This window comes from Trematomus bernacchii, unplaced genomic scaffold (assembly GCF_902827165.1).
Source record: "Trematomus bernacchii unplaced genomic scaffold, fTreBer1.1, whole genome shotgun sequence".
NCBI classification, from domain to species: domain Eukaryota; kingdom Metazoa; phylum Chordata; class Actinopteri; order Perciformes; family Nototheniidae; genus Trematomus; species Trematomus bernacchii.
In genome coordinates, this window is record NW_022987409.1 from 5,065,081 (window position 1) to 5,089,357 (window position 24,277).

Sequence of the window (24,277 nt, forward strand, 5' to 3'; positions counted from 1 at the left end):
CGGCTTTAACACTTTAATACATTCTTGGAGTAAATAATGTAGTCTTTGCAGAACACAATGAGCTAATGAAGGCAAAAGTTGTAAGTCACAATGTTGTTTATAGCCTCCTTGCAATACCCAAACTTGCAGTGTACTTAATTACAACATCTCATTTAATATAGGTGAAAAGAAGTTTAATAATTTGCTTTACGCACATATGGGTCAGTGTTAATGTTTATCCAGCTTGCACTTATCACAAAAACGGTCCAAACGGCTGATATGAAAATGAGCAGGAAGAAAAAGGGGAAGTTAGCAGAGTCAATTCCTCTCTGTGGGTAGGTTTAAGGCTTCTTGCATCACAGACTAAAACACATTTTATGGAAGGCGACTGATGCAAAAGTTCATTTCACCGCTTCAAACCTAAGCATCTGTAGCTGTTTTTCTGATGCTTGACTTTTTTGAGTCTCTAGGTAAGTGTCAAAGCTCTTTTAATGTAGACTGTATGGTCAATAAGTAATTTAACCTATTGTTTCACTGTATTATCAATGATAAAGCAGCTATTTCAATGCATGTCATTTCAAAGAATGAACAAAAGTATAGTAACAAGTATAATTCAGACTTATACCTTAATTACATTGAAAGGTATCAACTTTCAGTTTGTATGCAAATCCTAAATGCGGTGTGAATAAACCACAAAACTAGAAATACATATATCAAACCATAGTGACATAATCTGCTGAAATGCAAAGATGTTGTACTCCTAATGTTATACCGACGAGGTTCTGGTGTATTCTACAGATCTTTGCATGATTTTTAAACCTCTGGAAAGCCGCATCTTGCAGCCCTACATTGGTTTAGATGATTGGTAGGGTTATAATCAGATAGTAGTTTCATGTGGTTACCTTTATAATACGCATGAAATATGTCTTGTATGTTGTCAATCACTGACCACATTGAATTGAATAATCTTCCCTAAAATGAACTTTATTGAAGTGCATTAGAAGAAATGCTAATTCTAAACTAAGTATTTGGCCAACACAGAACACCACAATGTTAAATTGATGTGGTTCCTTTATATGTGTGAGAGAGTATATGCTTCAAGATTAGGTTCAACTCTTAAAACTTGTACTGAACATGTTTGTCACTCTCTTTTTCTCTCTTGTATACACTTACAAACTCACATACACACACATTCTTTGCACATATCACTTATCTGTCAGGAAACGTCAGGAAAGAGAGCATCTTAACAGGTTCCTGTTAAACCAAGCCTTTTATGATGTGGTTGTTTTTGCTGTGTCATACATCATGCAACAAAAATGCATTGAACATATTTAATTTGGGCCTTTTTAGTTTGGAACATGTTGCACTACAATATTTGCGGGTTACAAAGATCATAACTCTGACAGCCACCCAAGTAAGTAAGGGTACAAATATATAAAAATATATCCCTCGATTAGATGATTCTTTTTTTTTTGCTGATTAAAGCGTTTGAGGGTACATTTTGGCTATTCTTGACTTTTAAATGAAGCGAAAGTTGCTGTGTGTACAATAACAAGAGCATTTTGAGTCCAATTGCAGATAGAGTCAAATGGATACATATCATTTCCCAACAACAAAGAATATACTAGCAATTGACATAAACAAGCATTACAAAGTATTTTTTACAATGGGTGAGTGTAAGTTAGATGTGTAGAAACAGAGGAGAAATCAAAAAACAGGGTTACACACATGTATGCAACATACATTTCAAATATGTGAATTAAAATGATAAAGATAATGTCAGGTTTAAGTGCTGCAGAACACCGGGTTTCTTCTTGCTATATATTGCAGTACAACATTGATGCAACTTCCCTATCGGTTCATCTGTGTCAGCCACCATGCGTCAACTCCCTTCAAAAGGGACAACAAATATCTGGTTGCCATGTTACAGTGAAATGTAAATGTACATGTTCAGTCAATCAGAGAGAAATAAATACATTAGCATGTTGATCATCTTACATCAGAGTTTGTTGACCTCTATAATGAAGTTAGTGATATGAAAAAACATTAGGCACTGCAGAATGAGGAATGAGTAAACAATGTTTCACAGAATAGGGAACACGGCCGTCTGTTTATGACGGCACAACCAAAACCAATAGGTATCGTCAGTCTGGTGTAAATAAATGTCACTGTCCTGGTTAGCTGGGAGGGACAGAAGCTTCGGGTGGTGTTAGAGTTACAGTTCAGATGATAGAAGGAAGTGCTCACATGCTGAAAATAGGCTGAGCTGCAGTGAAAACACTTCTGACAAACACTATCACACAATTAGTCTTCAGCTGTGTGCCAAAGGGTGAGTTGAGCAGTTGATCCTTGTTTCACCTGGCAATATAACTTCCTACCTGTAGTGCACTGTGTTTTCTTGTAGTATTTTAGAATAATCTTTAGACAGTGTTTGCTGAATGACATACAACTATGAGAATTGCTTTTTGGTTGATTTTAGTTCAGCAGCATTGGTTACAACTAAAGATGACGTTACTGGGTCTGTAAGTGATAACACGACTAGTATATCTATTGACCCATACATTGGGATAAACTATTAATTATCTCATGGAACTTCTTACTAGGATGTGTGGTCCTTTTCTTGCAGTACTGCCAGTTAGTTTAACACTAATTTACAGTGATAGTGTTTTTAATATTGTTACCTTGTTTTTCCAAACATTAAGTATTCAGAGCATATATTGGAATGAGGCCATGTTTGAGTGCTTTCACAAAGTCTCCTTTATCCTCATTCCTCAACTAATATTGTTTGTTTTTTTCTCTGACCCACGTCAATCTAATTTAGATAAGGTGGCATAGAGGTGCAAGTTTCGGTTCAGCACTAGTGGTCATGAGGTTCTGAGAACAAGACAAAGTATAAGATGTCTTAAACTAAAACGAGTCACAGCTATGATGCAGGAAAAATGTAGTTTTGAAGATAAGCAAGGAAGATAGTCTTGTGAAATTGTTTGACCTCTTTTATGATGAGTTGCAAGTAAATTCATTTCAAAATATGTTGTTTTTGACAACAAGCAAACAAAAAGAAGTTACCGCGTTAACAACTGGGTCGCTGGATCCTAAAATAAGAATTCAAAACCAACCAGGAAAAAAAAAAGTGGTCGTATATATGTCTGTGTATTTGTGTCTGCATTTAAAGAGAGCAAAGTTTCCCTATCAAGCATTTTAAATGTATGTTACATTCAAATCAATCACCCAAAACATTGAAATGCAATTCATTGTGACTATATCACAACAATTTAGGAAGTCTAAACAGTTACAGAAAAATGCCAACCAGTCATGTTAAGGAGATATAGTAGGCAAGGGATTTGGTGGACAAGGCAAATTCTCCTTTCACCGTTTCCCAGCACAAAAACACCAGGTCACTGAGTTTGTGTGATGATGAACACAAAACAGTAGCTTAGGTAAATAGGTGTGACACGGTGGGAATGTTGGAGTGAAAAGGATGTAGCTGGCAGGAAAATCAGGGCTTATGCAAACTAGAGCTAATCACACGCTGATATGTGCTCGCATTCATGCTGCATGTCTCCTCATCTTGTGCCAGATCTATATGTTCTCACCTGATACTGTGGCATTGCTCTGAATCTATTAATGTAGGGGGCGCATATTGAGTACGATTCTGGTGAAATAAACCAATAAGAGTGAAGTGCAACTTAACCCAAAAGGTTGCCTCATATAGTGGTAAGCTAAGCACAGAGATAAGGGGTGTGCGTGCGTGTGTGTGTGTGTGTGTGTGTGTGTGTGTGTGTGTGTGTGTGTGTGTGTGTGTGTGTGTGTGTGTGTGTGTGTGTGTGTGTGTGTGTGTGTGTGTATGTCACAGCTGTCTGACAAGAGGTTACTGGCTCAGGCGGTGTGCAAGCTCTTCAGTGCCACAAAGAAAAAGAAAAAAGCCAAGTGTTGTACTGCCGTTACGCTTCGCAAAAGTATTCACCTCCTTGTTCCCATGTAGATTAATCCTGGCTGAATCATGTCAGAGACCATACTGGAAGAAATCTTCATTAAACGATCCCAGCAGAAGAAGAAGACATCGCCTCTGAACTACAAGGAGAGATTGTTTGTTCTCAACCAGGAGAAAGTAGTCTACTATGATTTTGATTCTGACAAAGGGGTACGTATATGGAACTACAGAAAAACATGATTAGTATTGCATCAAATCTGTCTCAGGTTAATGTTTGTTGGTAACTGTGCATTTACATCTGAGTTACTTGACTGTCGCCTCCTCTGTTAAGCAGAAGCGAAAAGGTATGAAAGGATCAGTGGACCTCGAGAAGATCAAGTGTGTAGAGACGGTCCAATCAGAGCCCAATACACCGCAAGAGCGCCTGTTTGCTTTCCAGGTAGACATTTCTGTCAATTTACTCCTTCAACAGAGAGGGTCTCTTAAGGAACTTCCCAATGACATTCATAAAAGTTACAGAGAACGCTGCAGCAATGTGTAAACTACCACTACGTGTTGATTTTGGAGATAAAGGACATTGTTAAGAAGAATTGACTGCCCTTTTTATCAGTAACTGTCCAACCGACGTACATGCTGCAGTAAGCAGTAAAAAACAGTTTTATCCTTCAATAGTTAAGAATGTGAAAGTCTATTGTTAAGAAGTGAAACCACCTCTCATACTCAAATGAAGTAGGGGCTTTCAGTGACTGTGCAGGTGTTGCCTTTGCACACATGTTAACTCACAATGTTGAGTATGTGGTGAGTTGAGTGCCATGTCTCGCTGGCTCTGGCCATTCAAGTAACAGCGTTTAATAAGTTTGTCTTCAGTTGCAGTTAACATGATCACACAAAATAATTTATAAAACTCCCTTAAGCTTTTTTCACCCTTGTGACACTGGTCTTGTATGTATCTACTGTGCTAGTAATAAAAAAAATGACTTGAAATTCTAACTTTTACAAAAACAGCTGATAGTTACTTTCTTATTTATTTTTCCACAGATCATTTATGATGAGGGACCGCTGTACGTTTTTGCTAAAAGTGAAGATATTCGGGCTCAGTGGATAAAAAAGCTGAAAGAAAGTCAGTATATGTATTGAAATGTACAAAGTTTGATGTTTATGTATCCATCAGTTGCAGCATCTCATACAATATTTGCAATATTAGACCGTATCCTAACATCACGACTGGCTGCACAACAAAAGAGCTGGGAGCATATGCAAATGAAGTGTTGATTTAATGTAAATGTCCCGCTTGTGTGTCCATACCTGTGCATAGTGGTGCGCTTCAACAAGGATGTCATGCAGAAGTACCATCCTTGTTTCTGGTTGGACGGGGTGTGGCTGTGCTGCAAGCAGGAAGTAAAACAAGCTATGGGCTGCAAAGTGCTGGATAGTAAGAACGGTGAGGACGAGATTCCCTAAAGCATTGAAATCAGCAACTGAACTTTAGTGTAAATGGTTTAATTCATGTATTTAATCATGTCTTTAATAGGCTTTTCATCTAATGCATCTCGGCGAAGGGGATCCAGGAAACCTCTTCCTCCAACCCCAACGGAGGTACACACAAATAATATTAACTGATTCTAGTATGTAAGGATTCAAGGATCATTTTCATGATGCAACACAGGGTTGCCCACCAAATTGCTGTATTAGCCTATTCCATTATGATACAGAATGAAAACTAAACCGAACAAAAACAGTGTTGCACTCCTGTAGTGCATTCTTCAGGAGGTATGTAAGTATCAGCAACAAAGACAAATGAATTCTCTAGGTAGACAAAATGGCCAAGACCTTTACCAGATAAAATCATGAGGGAAACTTTGTCTATCAACTTTGACACAGTGAATGTTATTAATACATCCACTAATCTTCTGTTTTTCCAGGAGAAGTCTGTACGACCATTACCACAGCCTCCTGAGACTCCCTCCCCCTCAGTGGGCATGACTGTCATTGCAGAGTATAACTTCACACCTGTGACATCCCAAGACCTGGAGCTGAGGAAGGATGAAGAGTACACCATCCTGGAGATGTCTGATCAGAACTGGTGGAAAGCAAGAGACAAATATGGGTGAGGACAAAGAGGCCTGCACAAAACTTCGCCAGAAAAATATAATACATACACAAGAGTTTTCAAAAGAAATGTCTACAATTAGTCTAATGACTTTCTATGGAAACATGTGGTTAAAGTGATGTTCAAACAGTGATCACAAGTTCCTTGCTCCTAAATGGAGAAATCTTTAAAGAGATCTTAGAGGTTCATAGGTAAAATAAATGAAGAGGAAGAGATGAAACTAAGAGTAAACATGCAGATTATGTGTTTTTGTATGGACGCAATTTAACTGTTTTGATCAAATAAATGTATCTAGTTACTCCATCCCATTGTGCCATACACGTATAAAATAACAGCATTATATTTTATTTCATAATCAGTAACAACATATTCAAATATAGATTTGCATGTAGGGTTTTAGGAGCAAGAATTTGTGTATGAGCTGCTACTGTACTAATATCTGTGAGCACTTCAGTTCCAGACTTGTTTTTATTATTTTTAAACACAATGTGTTTTCTTTTCTTCTGCAGAAAAGAAGGATATATACCTTGTAATTATGTTGTGGAAGCCGAAAATGGGATGGAAAGATTTGAGTGAGTATGGGCACTGGATTATAATTTCCTCATTTATCATTATTATGTTAGATTCCTCGTCTGTACATAAATGTATTTTTCATTTGTGAAGCTATAAATGTTTAGAAAAACGAATTATAATGACATTTATTTTCACAGCTGGTATTCCAAGAATATGAATCGTAGCCAGGCAGAAAACCTGTTAAAGACTGAGGTAAAGTCAATGACTGACATACACAATGATAAAAGTCAAATGTAACTGGACTGAATTCAATTGGAAACCAAATTATATGCTTGTGTGTTGTGTCCCAGAACAAAGACGGAGGCTTCCTGGTACGGGACTCAAGCAAGGCCGGGAAATACACCGTGTCTTTGTTCACTAAGAGTGGCGGGTGAGTCAGCTGGTGGTGTTGAACTCTGCTGCAATAAGCTACTGTATCCACTGGCTCCAGTCATGTGTGAACGTATCAAAAGAAGAACTGTTTGTAATGAAAGCGGAAACAGTGGGCCACAGAGGGAGAGAGATGTAAATTATTCATGCAAAACCTGGACTAATCTGCCTGCTGAACTTTTTCATGGCATGGCTCTATTATAATGAATTACCTCATAGTGACGGCTGACAAGATATTACCCAATCATGCACACAAGATAAATGGTGACTATATCTACTTTAAGTTACTCTTCTCTTTCTCTTCATAGGGAAACAGGTGGATGCTGCAGACATTACAACATCTGCACCACTGCCGAGGGCCAGTTCTACCTGGCAGAGAGGCATTTTTTCAGCACCATCCCAGAGCTCATCAACTACCACCAGCACAATGCAGCAGGTTTATACAGTTGCAAACTATTGTATCATTTTCAAACATAATAGAAGCAGTCTAAATCTGTATATCCCAGAAATGTACCATACAGATTTTGTAATCTCTCTCACTAGGTATGGTTAGCAGGCTGAAATACATTGTATCCAACCGGGCGCTGCCTCCATCAACAGCAGGACTTGGCTATGGTAAGATGAATACTATATAAATTGCCATTATGAATAAATGAAATTTTTTTTGTTTGTTATTAAGATTTTTATTACCACCCCCCCCCGGCACCCCAATTATTCTCTCACACACACATGCCTACATACACCTGCGCACACATTCATATATACATCAACGTAAAGCATGTAGATACACATTTACAACAAATACATCATATACACACACATGTACATGTACACATATACAAATATACTTCCTGTCCCTCCCTAGGACAGTGCACCTTTGATATAGGCCAAGAAGATGTGATTTGCTTGGGACATTATTTACCCTGGCGATCATAATTTCAAAGGCTGCAGTTTCTGTCATGAGTTTAAGCCATTCTGTAAACTCTGGCTTATGTGGGCTCTTCCAGTTGCGGAGGATAAGCCTGGCAGCTACAATAAAACCTGTTAAAGTCAGTCTAAGTTCTGCTTTAGTAAGGCCTGGTGGCACAAGAGATGTGTCCCCCAGCAAACAGAATTGTGGCGATTCTGGTAGAGGTTTTCTGAGCCACCCTTCAAGGTTTTTTAATACCACCTTCCACAAAGGCAGTACTCTTGGGCAATCTCATAGAGCATGAAGAAATGTGCCCATTTCTCTATTACATTTCCAACATTTATTGTCCTGAGTTAAGCCCATTTAAAACAATTTCAGGGGTGTAAAATAATAACTATGCACAATTTTATAATGGATAAACTTGCTTCTCGTATCCCTTGTAGCCCAACCTACATTCAAGACTATATCCTGCGATAGATCCTCCCTAATCTCACTACCAAGATCTTTTTGCCATACCTTTCTCAGGGCTTCACATAGTCTAATTTGAATATGTGACATTTTTCTATAGAATAGTGAGGCAGAGTGTAGAGTATGGGGAGAATTTAGAAACTCTTGAATCTTATCCTCTTCTTCCTCATCCCTTGTCCGTCCAAATACCGAACCAACGCTGCTCGTCAGCTGTAGATATTTCCAGAAATCCCCTTTGTCAGTCAAGTTAAATTGTTTCTTAAGGTCCTCAAATGACATAAACAAGCAGTCTCTGTAGAGATCATTATAAATTCATATTTTTAATCATAATGTCTGTATTTGTCTGTGCAATTTAAAAACCACAATTTCTCTGTAGTACAGACATTTTGGCCAAAAAATATATTTGCTTTTGGGACTTCTAGCACCTCTAAAGCTAATGCGTTGTATAGTGTTTGAGTAATCAGTACAACATTTTATGAATAGACTCAACTAAAAAGATATAATATGTTAACTAAAAGGACACTGGGAGGGCGCAAACTTCCACAAAGACCTTTACATACGTTTAAAAAAGCAGTTTTCTGTATAGAAGTGCTCTTCAGTCTTGTCTTTTTTGCTCCAGGTGTGTGGGAGATTGATCCCCATAACCTCACCTTCATCAAGGAGCTGGGCTCCGGTCAGTTTGGAGTGGTGAAGTATGGAAAGTGGCAGGGCCAGCATGACGTTGCCATTAAGATGATTAAAGAAGGCTCCATGTCTGAAGATGATTTCATAGAAGAAGCCAAAATCATGATGTAAGCAAATTAAGTCTGATTATGGAGCTTATATTATTTTATTTGGTCATTCAGCTGCTACAGTTTAGTTGTCTGTGTTTAAAAATAATAGTGATGCTTTCGTGCACAAGACTCATGAAACGTTGTGATGTGTCACACTGGGAAGTGTTTATAACTTTGAGAAAAACTAACACATAATACCTAACTTCCTTCTCCTTTTGATTAAACCAGGAAGCTACGGCATGAAAACCTGGTACAGCTGTATGGCGTGTGCACCAAACAAAGACCCATTTATATAGTGACTGAGTTCCTTTCTAATGGCTGCCTGCTGACGTACCTCAGGGAGGGCCTGATGCAGCACCCCACTGCTGTGCAGCTCCTGGAGATGTGTAAAGACATCTCCGAAGGCATGGCCTATCTGGAGTCACAGCAGTACATCCACAGAGACCTGGTGAGAGACATACATTTACAACTGAGCGACACATAACTCTGTACATATCTGGATCAGTGCATCATGCTATGTTGATATGTACTGGGATTAGGTATGTGTGAATAACAGTTAATGATTAAATGATTAATCTTAGATCAAGATGGTTGTTTGTTTTGTCCACAGGCTGCCAGAAACTGTTTAGTGGATGGGAATGGCTCCATCAAAGTGACTGACTTTGGACTGTCAAGGTAAAACATTTCCCATTAATTAAGGACACACAGAGGCATATTAGTGCCTACTAGAAAGGTTAGTGTTGAAGAGTTACTGTTTTGTAATTGTATGATACAACTACACTACATTTATTTTAAAGAGACTGGTTGGTTTGTATAATAAGATATCATACACAAATATTATCAACTTAAATATAAAACATTGTGTAAAGAAGTTCAAATTAATTTAACCTCAACCAAATACAGTAACATGCTATACAAACACAATGAGTATTGTTTCTTTGATAACTTTATTTGATATTCCTTTTGTACTTTTTTCAGACGTATATTATTTTAGCGGTTTATCCTCAGATAATACATTTCGGACAATACTTTTCCACCACTGCTTTAGGTATGTCTTAGATGATGAGTACACAAGCTCAGCAGGATCCAAGTTTCCTGTGCGTTGGTCGCCTCCGGAGGTCCTCCTCTACTGCAAATTCAGCAGCAAGTCAGACATATGGGCATATGGTGAGTAAAGTATGTGTTTTTGAATTCCCCACTGCTTTGCAGGTCAAGTGTAAACTATGAAGTCACATCTGTATTAAAGAAACATTCATTTTTTTCACCAGATTAACTATTTCTATTAATATTTAGGGGTTCTTATGTGGGAGGTGTACACTTTGGGACGACTTCCGTATGAGCGCCTTAACAACACGGAAATAGTGGATCAGGTGTCCCGGGGCCTGCGCCTCTTCCGCCCCCAGCTGGCCAATGAGAAGGTCTACAACATTATGACAAGCTGTTGGATGGATGTAAGTGGATTTTGGGTTGTAGGCCTCAGAGGGTTTAGTCCAGACTGAGGATTGCATATCATACAAAAAATAGATTCTGAATACCAATCTCACAGCCTCTTTTTTTGTTCTTTTTTGTTCTCAGAAAGCAGATGAAAGACCCACCTTCCAGGAGCTGGCGCTGACTGTTCAGGATTTGCTGTACGAGCTCCAGTAGATTTCAGAAAAGTCAAAAGACATCAACACAAACAGACAGTTGATCCCGCCACACCAGCATCTCCGTCTGTCCCTGAAAACACAAGCATTGAACCAGTTTACAGCTTGAACATGGGACCGCACAGCCACACTGAGGTCCTCTGTAATGTGCATTATGTGAAATATGAGTGTTGCTTTTAATCACTGATTACATAAGCCTTCCTATTACAATACTAGAAGTACAGTCCTACTTATAGATGTGTATATTTTATTGAAGGTGTTCTTTCTTTATTGTACTCTGTGTATTGTATTCCGTGAAATCAGTGTGAATTGTAGACACTTCTGCATGTGGAAACAAGATTTGGTAGAACATATCTAATTGCACAAATAAAAGCCAAGTATGCAGGGCTTTGAAATTGAATTATCATGTGAAATAGAAATTACAAAACATCAAAACATCTTATAGAGCTGTTGATCCAACATTATAATCCAAAATAGCAATAATACTTTCAGATAAAGTGGTATTATTTGTTTAATAAACCAAAGGGTAATGTATTGAAAATGGCCGTTATGAAAAATGACGCTTGAATTATGACGACAATCACCTGAAGAACGTGCTCTGTGATTGGTTGAAGTAATTCCTACATCCTGTCGTCCATACATACACGTGAAGGTCAGCAACAGAGCCACAAGGCTTACATATTTGGATGAATATTGCTCTTACGGCCGCTTTTTAGGGAAATATGAACAGCCAGGGAGCTACAGCGGACCCTCAGCTTCAGCGTTTCATCGAAAGCGAGACTCAGAAACAAAGATTTCAGCAGCTGGTGCATCAGATGACTGGGGTTTGCTGGGTAAGATCAGCTTTAAGCTAGCAGTGCAGCTCTGCAATGAACTTTTTACATATTGTCTGTAGCTACAACTGTTAGCTAGCCTGTCTAATGTCGACATTGAAGCATGTGTTTTATTAGTTTAGTCAATATTGTCCTGAAATGTACTTCATGCCACATTTGTGACCCAGTGCACTCCATGTCTTTCCGGGTTTCGGTCAAATAGCTCTCCCTGCACAGCATGTGAAACATAAGCGTTTCTACCTTTTTATGATGCTGCAGGTGTTATCTTCAAATGTCGCCGTGATCTTAGAAGTGTGTACTATTTGTGTGTAACTAATACATATTAGTAAGACAAAATATTGAATAACATTACCCTGGAGAGCCACTGTCACTCCCCCGGCCTGCTGTAGCTAACGTCAGTGCAACGGAGAAGGAGAAGTGTGGACAAGTAGAATTTAAACGTTTTCTACGTCCATTGTAAACATGTTATGATACTGGACTGAAAGTAAACAGGCAGTCAGTTCAGGTAATAAAGAAACAAAAGTTAGCTGCTTCAGAACACTACAAATACAAGAGAAACACTTTTAGGTGAAACACTTCTTCAGATAAAGATCTGAATATGTTTTGCCACTGACCGACATGCTTTCGTTATTTGTTTCAAATTTAAAATACCTAAATATCATTCAGTTTAAGTGAAAAACCACTTCAAATATGGTGTTGAATTAAGAAATGCAGCTTTTTGTATGTAAACTTTTAATTTCTATTAAGCTTAAATCAAGACCAGTCTTTCCAAAATGTTATACATAATGGGCAATGATAAAACAGACAAATCATAATTTCTCCAATCTTACCCATAGATATTTACACGTTTGTGGGATATATTTTGTGAATATTATAAGATTTATGTCTCTAATGTTGTTTGATGCAAAACCTATAAGAAAAAGCCTTGTTTTTCGCCAGTTTATGTTTGAACTCCACCTTGTTAGTAGTTGGAGCGTTTTGGTACATAAAAAATTGACAGAGATAGTTGAGTTCAGTGCTGGGGAAATGCACTAATGCAAGATAATCCCTTCTTAATGTTAAGTGCGTTACACCACTTCTGATAACTGTGATGTATACCATTTGTTGCACATTGCTTTAATTTGTCTCTCTGTCTCCAGGACAAATGTATGGATAAGCCCGGTCCAAAACTGGACTCCAGGACAGAAATGTGCTTCGTTAACTGCGTGGAGCGGTTTATAGACACCAGCAACTTCATCCTAAATAGGCTGGAACAGAGCAAGGGCTTTAAATCTGAGAACATGTTGGAATAAAAACTGTCTGAACTGAAAGGACTGATGAGACACATGCACGTGACCCCGGCTCCATGAAGAGGCTGACACCGCCGTCTGTAATGAACTTATTGTTCAACTGGAAAAAGGAAAAACAATAAATGTTACATTTCTTACAAGTGCCTCAGATTAACACAACGTATGGATGCAGAAGTTTAGAGTTTAAGGCAAAATGCTCAGATTGTGATCTATTGCTAGCAGTGACCTCATGTTCTGTTTTCCAAGCCTCTGGTTAAACTGGGATACTGAGCTTGAATGTGGGCTACTGTAGATAGCATCACGCATCACAAGGACATTCAGACTCACCTGTCTGATTTTGAAAACCACAAGGACTCAACACACAACCTGCTGTAATTTAAGAGAAGTAACAGATGTCTTGACCCTAAAGGCGTGAGGTTCTGGATTGTACATATGCAATAAACATAATGCCATATCATCTTGTCTTATCTTTTGGAAACACTGAGTCAAGTCATGTTGTAGCTGTGTTTTTAATCTGCATTATGAAACACACACAAAGTTCTCTTACATCATAGATATGTAACAGCTTGGCACATGCTGGAAGTTAATCCACACAGGGAAAAAAAACATTCTTTGGTGCAGTTTGTATACAATAATGAGGTATTACAGTAACAGGTCAAAGTATTACTCAAACTTCATCAACGGATGATTGAAATGCATTCAGGGTAGTTTTTGTTCTTGCTTTTGCATTGTCTATAAATCATAAATGTGTTCAATATATGCTTATTTAAAAGTGCTAACCTATGAATACGGTTATTGTTTACAGTAGCAAGGCACACTTGGTTTATGCAGGCTATTCAATGTTCATTATTTTTAAACTTAATATACTATAAACAATACAAAATGTACAGAGCAGTGCAACAAATTAGTTATAACCTACATTATACTTCAGATCATAATTCTATCTGGCTTTTCTTTTTTACTAAAGTGAATTCACCATCATGTTGAACTAGGAAACATTTAATATAAAATCCAGTATGCTGACAAGAATATTATTCTCACTTAAGGCAACTATGTTCATCCAGTGCATACTGCATTATGTAAAACTATAACATGACTATTAGTAACTAATTTCTCACATTGTATGGCTGTGATGTGCAGTAAAGCTTTAGGATTGTTATAAGCATTTTTTGTCAATAGTGGAAAGACTATCCTTAAGGAGTTCTCTGGTGCGTACCCCACCCCCCCTTAGAGCTTCCCTCTCTGGGCAGTTTTACCTCATCCTCTGCTTGTGTGTCGTGGCTGGGAAGAGCCACATAAGACTGGGGCCCCCATGGAAAGCCCTGAGGACCCTTCCTCAGGAAGAGAGGGAGGGACTCAAAACTAAATACAATGTCTTTAAAGGCATGGAGGAGGAAGATCCCAAAAATGATGGTGAGGAACCCACTGATTGTTCCAACTACTCCGTCAGTGGTCATTCTCAACCACTCCTTGAAGAGAATGGCTGAGCAGGCCATGACGGAGGTGGTGAAGAAGACGTAGTAGATGGGAATGACTAGGGAGGTGTTGAAGATGTCGAGGGCTTTGTTCAGGTAACTGATTTGAACGCTGACACAGATTACCAGGCAGATGAGTAAGGACCAGAACAGGGGTTCCTTCAGCACTGCTGTCCCAGCAAACAGCTCCTTAATGCCAATGCCCAGGCCCTTGACACAAGACACAGACAGGGAGCCAATCACAGAGCAGATCAGGATGTAGACCAGCACATTCTTCTGTCCAAACCGCGGAGCCACGGCAAAGATAAGAACCAGGCTGCTTCCAACAACGCACACAGCAAACACAATGAAACCTAGTGGGAGCATTCAAGAATGAGTTAGTACCATGAAAAGACAATCTGTCACACCATGGTTAATGAGATCACACTAATGAAGGGCTGGTCCTACCTGGGTCTTTGAGCTTCTCAGCCATAGCACTGAGGGAGACAACCTCCTCTTCCTGTGGGGCATGGATCACCATCACTGTGGAGCCCAAGATGCACAGCAAACAGCCGATCTTCCCATGCACATTCAGCCTCTCATTCAGAAAGTAAGAGGAGAGCACCGCACTGTAAGGGAAAACAAATTATGACACAGAGAGTTAAGACACATTTGAAACTACACATTAAAAAGATCAGTCCAGGGATACATAGAAGTATCTGATTCATCAGTGCCATGAAAAATTGCAACAAGAAAAAAACAATCACCTTACAAGTACACTCAATGCTCCAAGAGGAGTCACCAGTGTGGCCGGAGCAAATGCATATGCAGCAAAGTTGGCGGCCTCTCCAGTTCCCACTAGAATATAAACATGACCATCAGTGTTAACAAATTCATAGCCGCTGGTGGTTTAAAAAGAGTATTGTCTTTCAACCCACGTGCACTGCAAATGTGCTCTTTGTAGGAATGTGTGCTTCAAAGATAGTGTGGGTGCTGCATCAAGAGCAACGTCGCCAGCAAAAATACCAAACCCACAACAGCCTCATTTCCACTTTGAAAGACAAAGACCACAATGTTTCTGAGCATGGCTGGTGTCAACAAGCAACATATAGCAGCTGACACTATCACACATTTTGCAGAACTAAGTTTGTCAATTGTTCACTTACTTGAAATAAGTCCTGCCCACCATAGCCATTCTTTCAGGTAAGTATACCCTCCTTGACCTGTGAGATACAGAAAACAAAGCTGAAGTACATTTCGTATCAAAATGTAAGTTTCTTACATAAAATATATTCTAACGGATTCAATGTTAGAGGGTAATTAGCTTCCTAAACAATAAAGACACTTCATATCCCAAGGAAAGTCAACCCTTAAGGCTAGTGACACTGACAGGGGCAGTTCTTCGACACTATTATTGCTTTAATTTTACTTAAAAAATAACACATTTAGTTAAGTTTTACATCACAAGAATACAGACATTTGAATGTTTGAATAGATAACACATCATTTTAACCCTCCTACACCCTTGTCCTTGCAGGTGACCATCATTTGGATAGAAAAATATATACAACAATATATATCAACACAAATATAAAACAAAACAAATCTTAAACAAATAGCACTTTTGATATTAATATAATTTCACAACCAATGTAAGAGCCTGAACAACAGTTTCTGTTTCTCATAATCGTAGTTTTTGCAAGAGTTACACGAGTTGCCCTTTATCAGTCAGAGTATCTTTCAACAGTCATGAGTTAGTTGAGTCTAATTATAGAGAAGTTTTGGACATGGTTTGTACTACTTCTCTGAGAATGTTTACTTTTCACCGTGGCACTTCCGCACTGCATACAAATGAGTTATCAAACCACCATATTGGTACTCTCACCCAAAACATTTATAAATAAAGTTGTGTTGAAATTTGATAAAGATCACAGTACCTGCTCGCACTGAACCCTTGCTGGCCAATCGCAGCAGGCCTTTCTTCTTTAGGATGAAACTTGTACCGATGAAAACACTGGAGCTCACAGCCAGAGAGAGACCGATGTAAAAATCCTTACGGTTCCCGTCCATCTGAAACAGGATACAGTGTTGCTTCCGTAAATAACTGTTTTCATTTAGTCGAGGAGCAACAGAAGGCACCCGATGGTTAACATCACATGATGGGCTGACTCAGTCTCACTGACTTTCAACGATGTTAAAACTGAAGACGGCGAGAGATACCATGACAATTATAACTAGCGACTAACCTGACTTATCTTACTTATTCACTTTAATACCATATTAAAATGCCGCTTAAAATTACAGTTTGTTTAATGTTTTACCTCTGTTGTCACGTCAACCCCATTCGTCGTCGTTGCCTGACATCAGGAGGTGGAGCAGCTGATTGGCTGGTCGTCACGGGACTTCCTCAAAACGTTCATGAAGATGGGCGTGGCTTTGTGTCTTACAGAGCCGCGCACCAGTCACGTGCCAGGTCCCGCCCCGACGAGCCCCGTTAGCGTCTCCATGCACATTCCATCCATTTGTATTATGATGGAGATTTACGTTAGTTTTGTAGACATAATATAAGTTACTGCCTTTAATATACACTACCCATCTGTGTGTATTTGGTCTGCTATAGCAGATGATGAAAATAAATTGCCTTTTTTTGGAATTTGCACTTTTTGCACTAGTCAACTAGTCTGTTGCCCTGCCCTACCCTACCATAAAGTAATTGGTGCCTGATACCCTTGGCGAATATGGAGAAGTATTTTCTCTCCCAGCAAACATAATAGTGGGATATTCATTCTGTCACTGTTCTACAATTGTTGTACTATTCCAATAAAGTTATTTTAAGAAAAGGACCTTCCCCTGTTCCTTCAAATGTGCGCACCCATGGGCTTAATTCTGTCTTAATGATTGTCTCCTAAAACTGCTGCAGGTTGGCTAAATATGAAATCAAATGTCACTGTGTGTGTGCTGTGTGTTCTGCATGTGTGACCATTAAAGAGGGTTTCATCCCTCCGATTCTATCTATCTATCTAAATGTAACATCTGAAAAAGTAAGGTTGAGCAATGAGCAGAATGATGCAAAGCGAGCCCTCGCAATCTGATTGGTGGTTGGTGATCGTTGCGCACTATAACGTGTTTTGATTGGGCGAGGGATTGTTGTTTATAGAAACCGGAAGAAGAGCTAACCTTGACAAGCGAGCAAAACTCTTGTGCTTTTGGTATGACGGAAAAAGCCTTGCATTAAATGATTCCTGTAAAAATAAATCGGTAACATTAACTAGGACTACCAGTATTTGTCCCGACAGTTGTTGTGTTTCTCAGATGATCTGTTTTAGTGCGAAAAACTTCACATTGTAGCTAGCTAAACGAATGGCTAGCACTTACCAAATCATTTCTTCACTCTATTGGTTTTCTACACGTGAAAATCGCATGCTTTCCAAAGATGAGGACCCCTTTTCTGCTTGTCACTAGAAGCTGTAAGGCTATTCACAGACTGCAACAAAGTGCATTTGTCTCACCGGTTTCAGCTCTATACAGACATCAGACGATCTCTGTGTTGAGAAATGCAAGCACTGTTTCCTGCGAAGACGACAGGAGTTACTACATAACGACCCCCATCTTCTATGTCAATGCCTCTCCTCATTTAGGACACTTGTATTCAGCTGTGATAGCTGACTGCTTACACAGGTACAAGCTACTGCAGGGCTTCAACTCAAAGTTTGCAACAGGTAAATCCTCCATTGTCCAAAATAAATGATTATTTAACAGTATTTATTGGACTGGTATTTAAGTCCTGTTTTATACATCTCTACATTATACTAAAACTTATATTTAATGTCTGTGCACTATTATGTATGTGCATTTATGCCATTCCTTATTCCTTAGTGAAGATTAGTTTGCACCTGGTAGAGAATATATAGTATTTTGATTTATCCTAAGAGAAAGCGATTTTTTTAGTTGGATTTTTCAAAAAATAATTATTTGGGGTTTGCGACTGTTTGGCAGACAATTTGAAGACATCCTCTTGTACTCTGGGACATTTAAATGGGCACACATCTTCTTGACATTTCATAGTCTTAATGATTTACCAAGCAATCAATAATAATATTCCCCATTATTTTGCATTTTAGGCACAGATGAACACGGCTTGAAAATCCAACAAGCTGCTGAAGCTGCAGGAAAGGATCCCCTGACATTTTGCACCGATGTGTCTGAGAGATTCAAACATCTCTTCAACAGCTGCAACATATCGTATACAGACTACATAAGAACCACTGAGCAGAGACACCATCAGGCTGTGAAACACTTCTGGTCAGTGCTCTGGAACAAAGGGCTCATCTACAAGGGCAGTTATGAAGGCTGGTACTCCACCCAAGATGAAAGCTTCCTCACGGCGTTGCAGGTCGGGGACGCTGTGGACTCATCAGGGAACGAGATCAAAGTATCGCTGGAGAGTGGCCACAAGGTAGTTTGAAGCTAAATTGGGATGATGGCATGAGTGTGATTTTAGTGGAGATGAATGAGTAGAAACTTTAAAGGAGAACTGCAGATGTAACACACTTAGGTCTTGGCTTTAAGACTGCAATAAAAGAATATGGGCATGGGGTTGAAATATTACGGTGTTAACCAGGCAGGCAGGGTCTTACACAAGTGCTTTGAGTGTTGGCAAAGACAAACACATATATTGCTATTTAATAACAGTCGAATTTCCATGTATATATATTGTCTTCTGTTTTGTTAAAGGGAATTAAACCCAAGACACCTCAGACTCTGGTATAATGATTTTGAGCATCCTTGTTTTACGATCGGTCATCTGTGTCATAAACTTGGAAGTAATATAAACTAGCTAGCCTCTATACAAAGCTAAATCTGCCTACCAGCACCTCTGAACCCACTATGTAGCGTGGCACGGTATCTAACTCTGGTAAAAAATAAAATAAAATAGAATAACTCAAATGTGGAGCTATTTATTTAGGCAGAAATCAAATCACACCTCCAGAAAATGGTCAGTTTTACTCCATCAAGAGAACTTCAACCAAATCTCCATTATTCTGCAGGTGGAGTGGATGAAAGAGGAGAACTACATGTTCCGTCTGTCTGCGTTTCGCTCTCAGCTGCTCGACTGGCTCAAAGGAAATCCCCGGGCTATACAGCCTGAGCTTTTCTACCAGTTTGTCCTCAAGTGGCTGCAGGATGACCTTCCTGACCTTTCAGTGTCCCGCCAGAGAAGCCGCCTTCAGTGGGGCATCCCGGTCCCAGGTGATGCTGAACAAACCATCTATGTGTGGCTGGATGCTCTTGTGAACTACCTCACTGTGGCTGGCTATCCAGATAAACACAACCATTGGTGGAACGTGGCCCACCACATAGTTGGAAAAGACATCTTAAAATTCCATGCCGTCTACTGGCCAGCTTTTCTTCTCGGAGCTGGACTGCCGCTGCCACAAACAATCTACGTGCACTCTCACTGGACCGTAGGAGGAAAGAAGATGTCTAAAAGTTTGGGTAATGTGGTGGACCCTCTTGAACGCTCAAAACAGTTCACAACTGATGGTATGCGGTACTTTCTTCTGCGTCAGGGTGTCCCAGACTCGGACAGTGACTACACAGACGACAAAGCTTTCAAGTTGCTAAACACAGAGCTGGCTGATTCTCTGGGCGGTCTTCTGAACCGCTGCACAGCTCCAGCTCTAAACCCAGCTCAGGTCTACACTGCCTTCTGCCCTCAGTCCTTTCCAAGTGAACGGGGAGGCAGGGCTGTGGGTGAAGACTACCACATGTTGGAGGCTGTGAAAAACCTCCCTGCTGTGGTGGAGCAGCACTATGAGAGCATGCATGTTTACAAAGCTCTGGAGGCCATCAGTGCCTGTGTGAGGCAGACCAACGGGTTTATTCAGCGCCATGCACCTTGGAAGCTGGAAAGGAGTGACATTACAGACCAGCACTGGCTCGACACCATCATCCATGTCTCCTTCGAATGCCTGAGGATTTATGGCACACTCCTCCAGCCTGTAGTGCCGGAGATTTCTGACAAACTGCTCTCCAGACTCGGGGTGCAACCAGACGAGAGGGGCTTGGCTGATGTGAACTTCCTGCCAAAGATTAGGGGAATGGACTGTCCGTTTGAAGGGAGAGTCCTAGGATCTGACACTGGAGTGCTTTTTACTCGCTTGGAAAATCTGGATATAGATAAACAAAACCATAAGAAAACAAAGAAGGCTAAAAAGTGAAATGAGGAACAGTTTTATTTCCTGTACTGATTTAATCAATAAAGAAATAAAACTTCTGTGGCTGTTGATGGTATATATCCGCAAGATTCACTTAGCTGCTTCGTTTTCGGGGCCCTGGTATTGTGAATGCAGGCAGTTGCACTGGCTTGCTGGGACACTTAAAAAAAAATGGCACCATTGTTAATGTTATAACTGACACCTGTGCTTATGACTTCTTTATGTCAAGTCAAATGTCTGCAAAGGATATAAGTAAACCTAAACCTAAAAAGATATAAACTTATTTTTCCCAAGACTCTTATGTTCTTCAGTTGCCGGTTTATAACCTTAATTTAAAAGTCCCATGTCATGGCCATTTCTACTGATCATAATTCCATTGTTGAGGTATACTAAAATAGATTTATATTGTGCAATTTTCCAAAATCGCATTGGTTTCTCATACAGCATGTCTGTATAGCAGGGGTACTCAAACTTTTTAATTAAAGGTCCAGTTGTGAACTTTATACAAGGTCACTGGTCCGGATCAATGCCAGTAAAGTCCCCTTCCCCCCCCAAGCGGAGAAACGAAACTGAAATTAAGAAGCAGTTTCTTGGCGCTCTATGCATGGAGTTTCCCCGACATGTCGTTGCAGTAAATTAAAGGGTGTTTCATGTTGTCGTTGCTGTGGACCTTCTTAATCTACCTTCTTTGGGGGCCCCCTTCTGGTCCAAGCACTTGCCTGCCTTGCCTGTCGGTAAACGGCGCCCCTGTATACACACACACACATTCAATACATACATACAGTATGTCAAGGTTAACTTGCGGTCTGCTATGCGTGTCATGCTCGCGCACACAAGTAAATATATATGCACGTTCATTCTCACAACGCGTTAGACACAAGACGCGCGTACATGATGTACATTCATTTATCAGAATCAGAATTTTTTTATTTATAATGGGACACAGGGTTCGGTCCGGATTGATTTGCAGTTCGGTCCGGATCCGGCCCGGAGTTTGAGAAGCCCTGCTGTATAGTATGTGTATTCACTCTCTGTCCTAAACGGCTTGTTGGAGCTCTTGCCCCCCCCCCCCTCCCTCCCTCCCTATGAGCCCAGTGGCCGTCTGCGAGACAGCGAAACCCAGACCGAACACACACACACACACACACCCGCAGCCTGGCTGGGAGTTTGTGTGTGTGCTCACACACCGACTCACAGCCTCCCGCCGTCTCAGGGAGGAGAAATCATCGGAGCTGCAGCTGAGAAAAGATTGAGTGTGTGTGTGTGTGGGGAAGTCCGCGGGTTGGTCAATTTGGACCAATCCACGGACTTAACGTAACGGCTCCACGGATTGGTCCATTTGGACCAATGGGTCCATTTGGGTATGGGCAAGTCACTGTACCCAGGAAGAAAAAGAGAAATCTCCAACGAGGCGTTCTGGGGCAGCATAGACAGGTCTTTTCTGTGTTAAGAGTTTTACTCGCTACAGGGTGTACTTTGAGGGTTTGTGACTCTGCAGACCGTTTACATGCATAAAAACATTCATAACACACAAGTGGACGGGTAATAACCGGAAAAGCATGACATGGGACCTTTAAGTTATGGGATCAATGTATCATGACTGGATCAATGTATCATGACTAAACCAATGTCTCAACAGAAAATGTAAGTTATTCAAGTATTTTGCCTTTCAACATACTTGTTAGAACAAATCCTTTCATCCCAACTTTATCATGCAAGAGTCCATTGACTGTTTTCATATAGAGTAAACAGGCAGCTAACACAAGTACAAGACATAAAAACTGACATGATTTTTTAATGAGAAATACACGAAACTGAAAAAATTGTACAAATTGAAATAAAATAAAAAAATTGCATTATTCTTATAATTTCTGGTACTTTTTTACATAGACTTTTCCATTATTACCATTATCTGTTTACTTCAGAGCAGGATCCCTCCTTTGATAATCCATAATTACACGACTGAAGTCAAGATATTTTCTGATCGCTGACATCACTTGTGGAGAAGGGATGTGGTTTCATGGTCCTTTGTGCCTCAAACAGTCTCCCCGCCTAACAACCTACACGGGACTGGACACATTCATCTGCCAATCTACGAGCAGGGCCTCTTCACATAATAAGGGCCTATTCTTCACATACTACTAGGAACACGCACGATCAGTAATATGAATTGGCGCCCTGTCCTGGTGTTGTATCTGAAAAGAGAGGGAAGGTTTTATTATAAACCTTAAATCTGTTGCTCATATTACACAGCGATGGAGACAATGAGTTTTGAAAGTTTCTGACTCACTTGAAAGTTGCTGTTGCAGCTGTCGGACCAGAGCGGCAGTCTGCTGCTGCTGCTGAGTCTGCTGCATTCCCTGTCGTGGGAACTGAAAGAGAGATACACACATTGCTATTGAGGCAATTTCTGACATTTTCTCCCATTACCTACTAGTTGCACATATACACAAGTTGTGCTAAATGTATTCCAAAGTTTTGTAGCACACTGTCTTCAACAACTTGCAGTTTTCATCAAACGGTACATTTTTAACAGCTGGCTTTTAAAAAGAAAATCCTGTCTACAAGCCATACATGTAGACCTTCAACATTTGGAGTCAAGTAGCGGTGTCAATTAATGTGTTAAAATGTCTTCAATGAACCAGGAAGCCTCCAGAATGATCCCAAAATGGTAAATGTACTATTGTTCCCCACAGAGATTAAAGCATCATATTGTGCTTTGTTATATCAAGTTACTACAAGTTGATCTTTTAAAAAGTAGTACAATATATACAGTATGGTTGTTCCCTGGACACAATAAACCTAAGCTAAATCCACACAAAAAGAAAAAAGGTACACATTGATTATTACACATTTGTTAATTGACTAAAACATTCTGTGCCAGACAATACTAAACATTTTCACAAGGATCACAAAACTCCTTAAACTATCATACTACCAACAACTGCACTAATGAATGTCCCGTCCTCCAGATTGGACCTACCATGGGTTGTTGGGGGGGCAGAGGCTGCATGCCCAGGCCCGGGTTCTGCTGCTGGCCCTGAGGTGGTCCCGCTGCCACCTGCTGTTGTTGTTGTTGTTGTTGCTGCTGCTGCTGCTGAGCAACCTGCTGTTGAGGAGGAACCTGCTGGGGCTGGACCTGTTGCGGCTGCTGCTGTTGTTGTTGCTGTTGTTGTTGTTGCTGCTGTTGTTGTTGTTGTTGCTGCTGCTGCTGCTGCTGCTGCTGTTGTTGAGCTTGTTGGGCCTGCTGCTGCTGTAAAAACAGGAAACAATCAATTGTTAGTTTCTGAGATAAAGACTTTTAGTAAAACACTTGGTAGCCTCAGGGAGACGCAATTCAAAAAGTTGTACACACACGGCCTCCTTTTCACTTTGCATGTTCCCTATAAAATGAATAATCTAATGTAGCCTCCCTTAAGTAACCCATTGGTTTGTGGGCTATGCAAAAACTGCAGGTTTAAGGCATTTCTGCATGGGCTTCAGTTGTCATGCCAATAGGTTGCCGCTTGCTTAACACCTGGATAAACGAATAATCAACAAACATACTCTGAGTGCTTGTTGTCTGAGGTACTGCTGCTGTTGCGCTGCCTGTTGCTGCTGCTGCTGTTGTTGCTGCTGTTGTTCTGCCAGCATCTGATTGGGCCTCATTCCTGGATGGCCACCCTGTCCTCCCATGTGACTGAGACCGTGCATGATGGGATTCTGGATTGGCTGGTGGGCAAAC

At 40.2% G+C, this 24,277-nt stretch overlaps 5 protein-coding genes across 6 annotated transcripts in view; 3 read left to right on the plus strand and 2 right to left on the minus strand.

Annotated features, from left to right (window-relative positions):
• Positions 1-336: 336 nt before the first annotated feature.
• Positions 337-11,154, plus strand: btk (Bruton agammaglobulinemia tyrosine kinase). 2 transcript variants are annotated; one of them, XM_034137775.1, is made up of 18 exons: positions 337-449; positions 3,962-4,120; positions 4,245-4,349; positions 4,949-5,030; positions 5,226-5,351; positions 5,442-5,506; positions 5,833-6,017; positions 6,530-6,592; positions 6,731-6,785; positions 6,884-6,963; positions 7,271-7,398; positions 7,506-7,577; positions 8,960-9,131; positions 9,342-9,561; positions 9,724-9,788; positions 10,162-10,280; positions 10,407-10,564; positions 10,689-11,154. In XM_034137775.1, exons 2-18 carry the CDS (start codon positions 3,980-3,982, stop codon positions 10,758-10,760), a joined length of 1,908 nt encoding a protein of 635 aa, XP_033993666.1. In that variant the 5' UTR covers positions 337-449; positions 3,962-3,979; the 3' UTR covers positions 10,761-11,154. The 2 variants fall into 2 exon arrangements, with proteins under 2 accessions (XP_033993666.1, XP_033993674.1); XM_034137783.1 differs by lacking the exon at positions 337-449 and adding an exon at positions 2,204-2,308.
• Positions 11,155-11,260: 106 nt separating this feature from the next.
• timm8a (translocase of inner mitochondrial membrane 8 homolog A (yeast)) lies at positions 11,261-13,338 on the plus strand. The gene is made up of 2 exons (XM_034137822.1): positions 11,261-11,592; positions 12,732-13,338. The coding sequence occupies exons 1-2, from the start codon at positions 11,482-11,484 to the stop codon at positions 12,882-12,884; spliced, it is 264 nt and encodes an 87-aa protein (XP_033993713.1). The 5' UTR covers positions 11,261-11,481; the 3' UTR covers positions 12,885-13,338.
• A 33-nt stretch (positions 13,339-13,371) lies between these two features.
• Positions 13,372-16,801, minus strand: zgc:101583 (uncharacterized protein LOC494104 homolog). Its single transcript, XM_034137810.1, has 6 exons — positions 16,657-16,801; positions 16,273-16,405; positions 15,502-15,558; positions 15,103-15,193; positions 14,804-14,964; positions 13,372-14,709 (listed from the first exon to the last, which is right to left on the minus strand). The coding sequence occupies exons 2-6, from the start codon at positions 16,403-16,405 to the stop codon at positions 14,075-14,077; spliced, it is 1,077 nt and encodes a 358-aa protein (XP_033993701.1). The 5' UTR covers positions 16,657-16,801; the 3' UTR covers positions 13,372-14,074.
• A 706-nt stretch (positions 16,802-17,507) lies between these two features.
• Positions 17,508-20,612, plus strand: mars2 (methionyl-tRNA synthetase 2, mitochondrial). The gene is made up of 3 exons (XM_034137797.1): positions 17,508-18,054; positions 18,457-18,791; positions 19,384-20,612. Exons 1-3 carry the CDS (start codon positions 17,769-17,771, stop codon positions 20,554-20,556), a joined length of 1,794 nt encoding a protein of 597 aa, XP_033993688.1. The 5' UTR covers positions 17,508-17,768; the 3' UTR covers positions 20,557-20,612.
• Positions 20,613-22,328: 1,716 nt separating this feature from the next.
• The window catches only part of med12 (mediator complex subunit 12), a 32,591-nt gene continuing 30,642 nt past the window's right edge, over positions 22,329-24,277 (minus strand). The window contains exons 40-43 of the mRNA XM_034137765.1: positions 24,100-24,277; positions 23,537-23,806; positions 22,844-22,925; positions 22,329-22,748 (exon numbers count right to left, since the gene is read on the minus strand). Of these exons, the coding sequence (XP_033993656.1) occupies positions 22,711-22,748; positions 22,844-22,925; positions 23,537-23,806; positions 24,100-24,277 (568 nt within the window). The 3' untranslated portion in view covers positions 22,329-22,710. The remainder of the gene's footprint in view (positions 22,749-22,843; positions 22,926-23,536; positions 23,807-24,099) is intronic.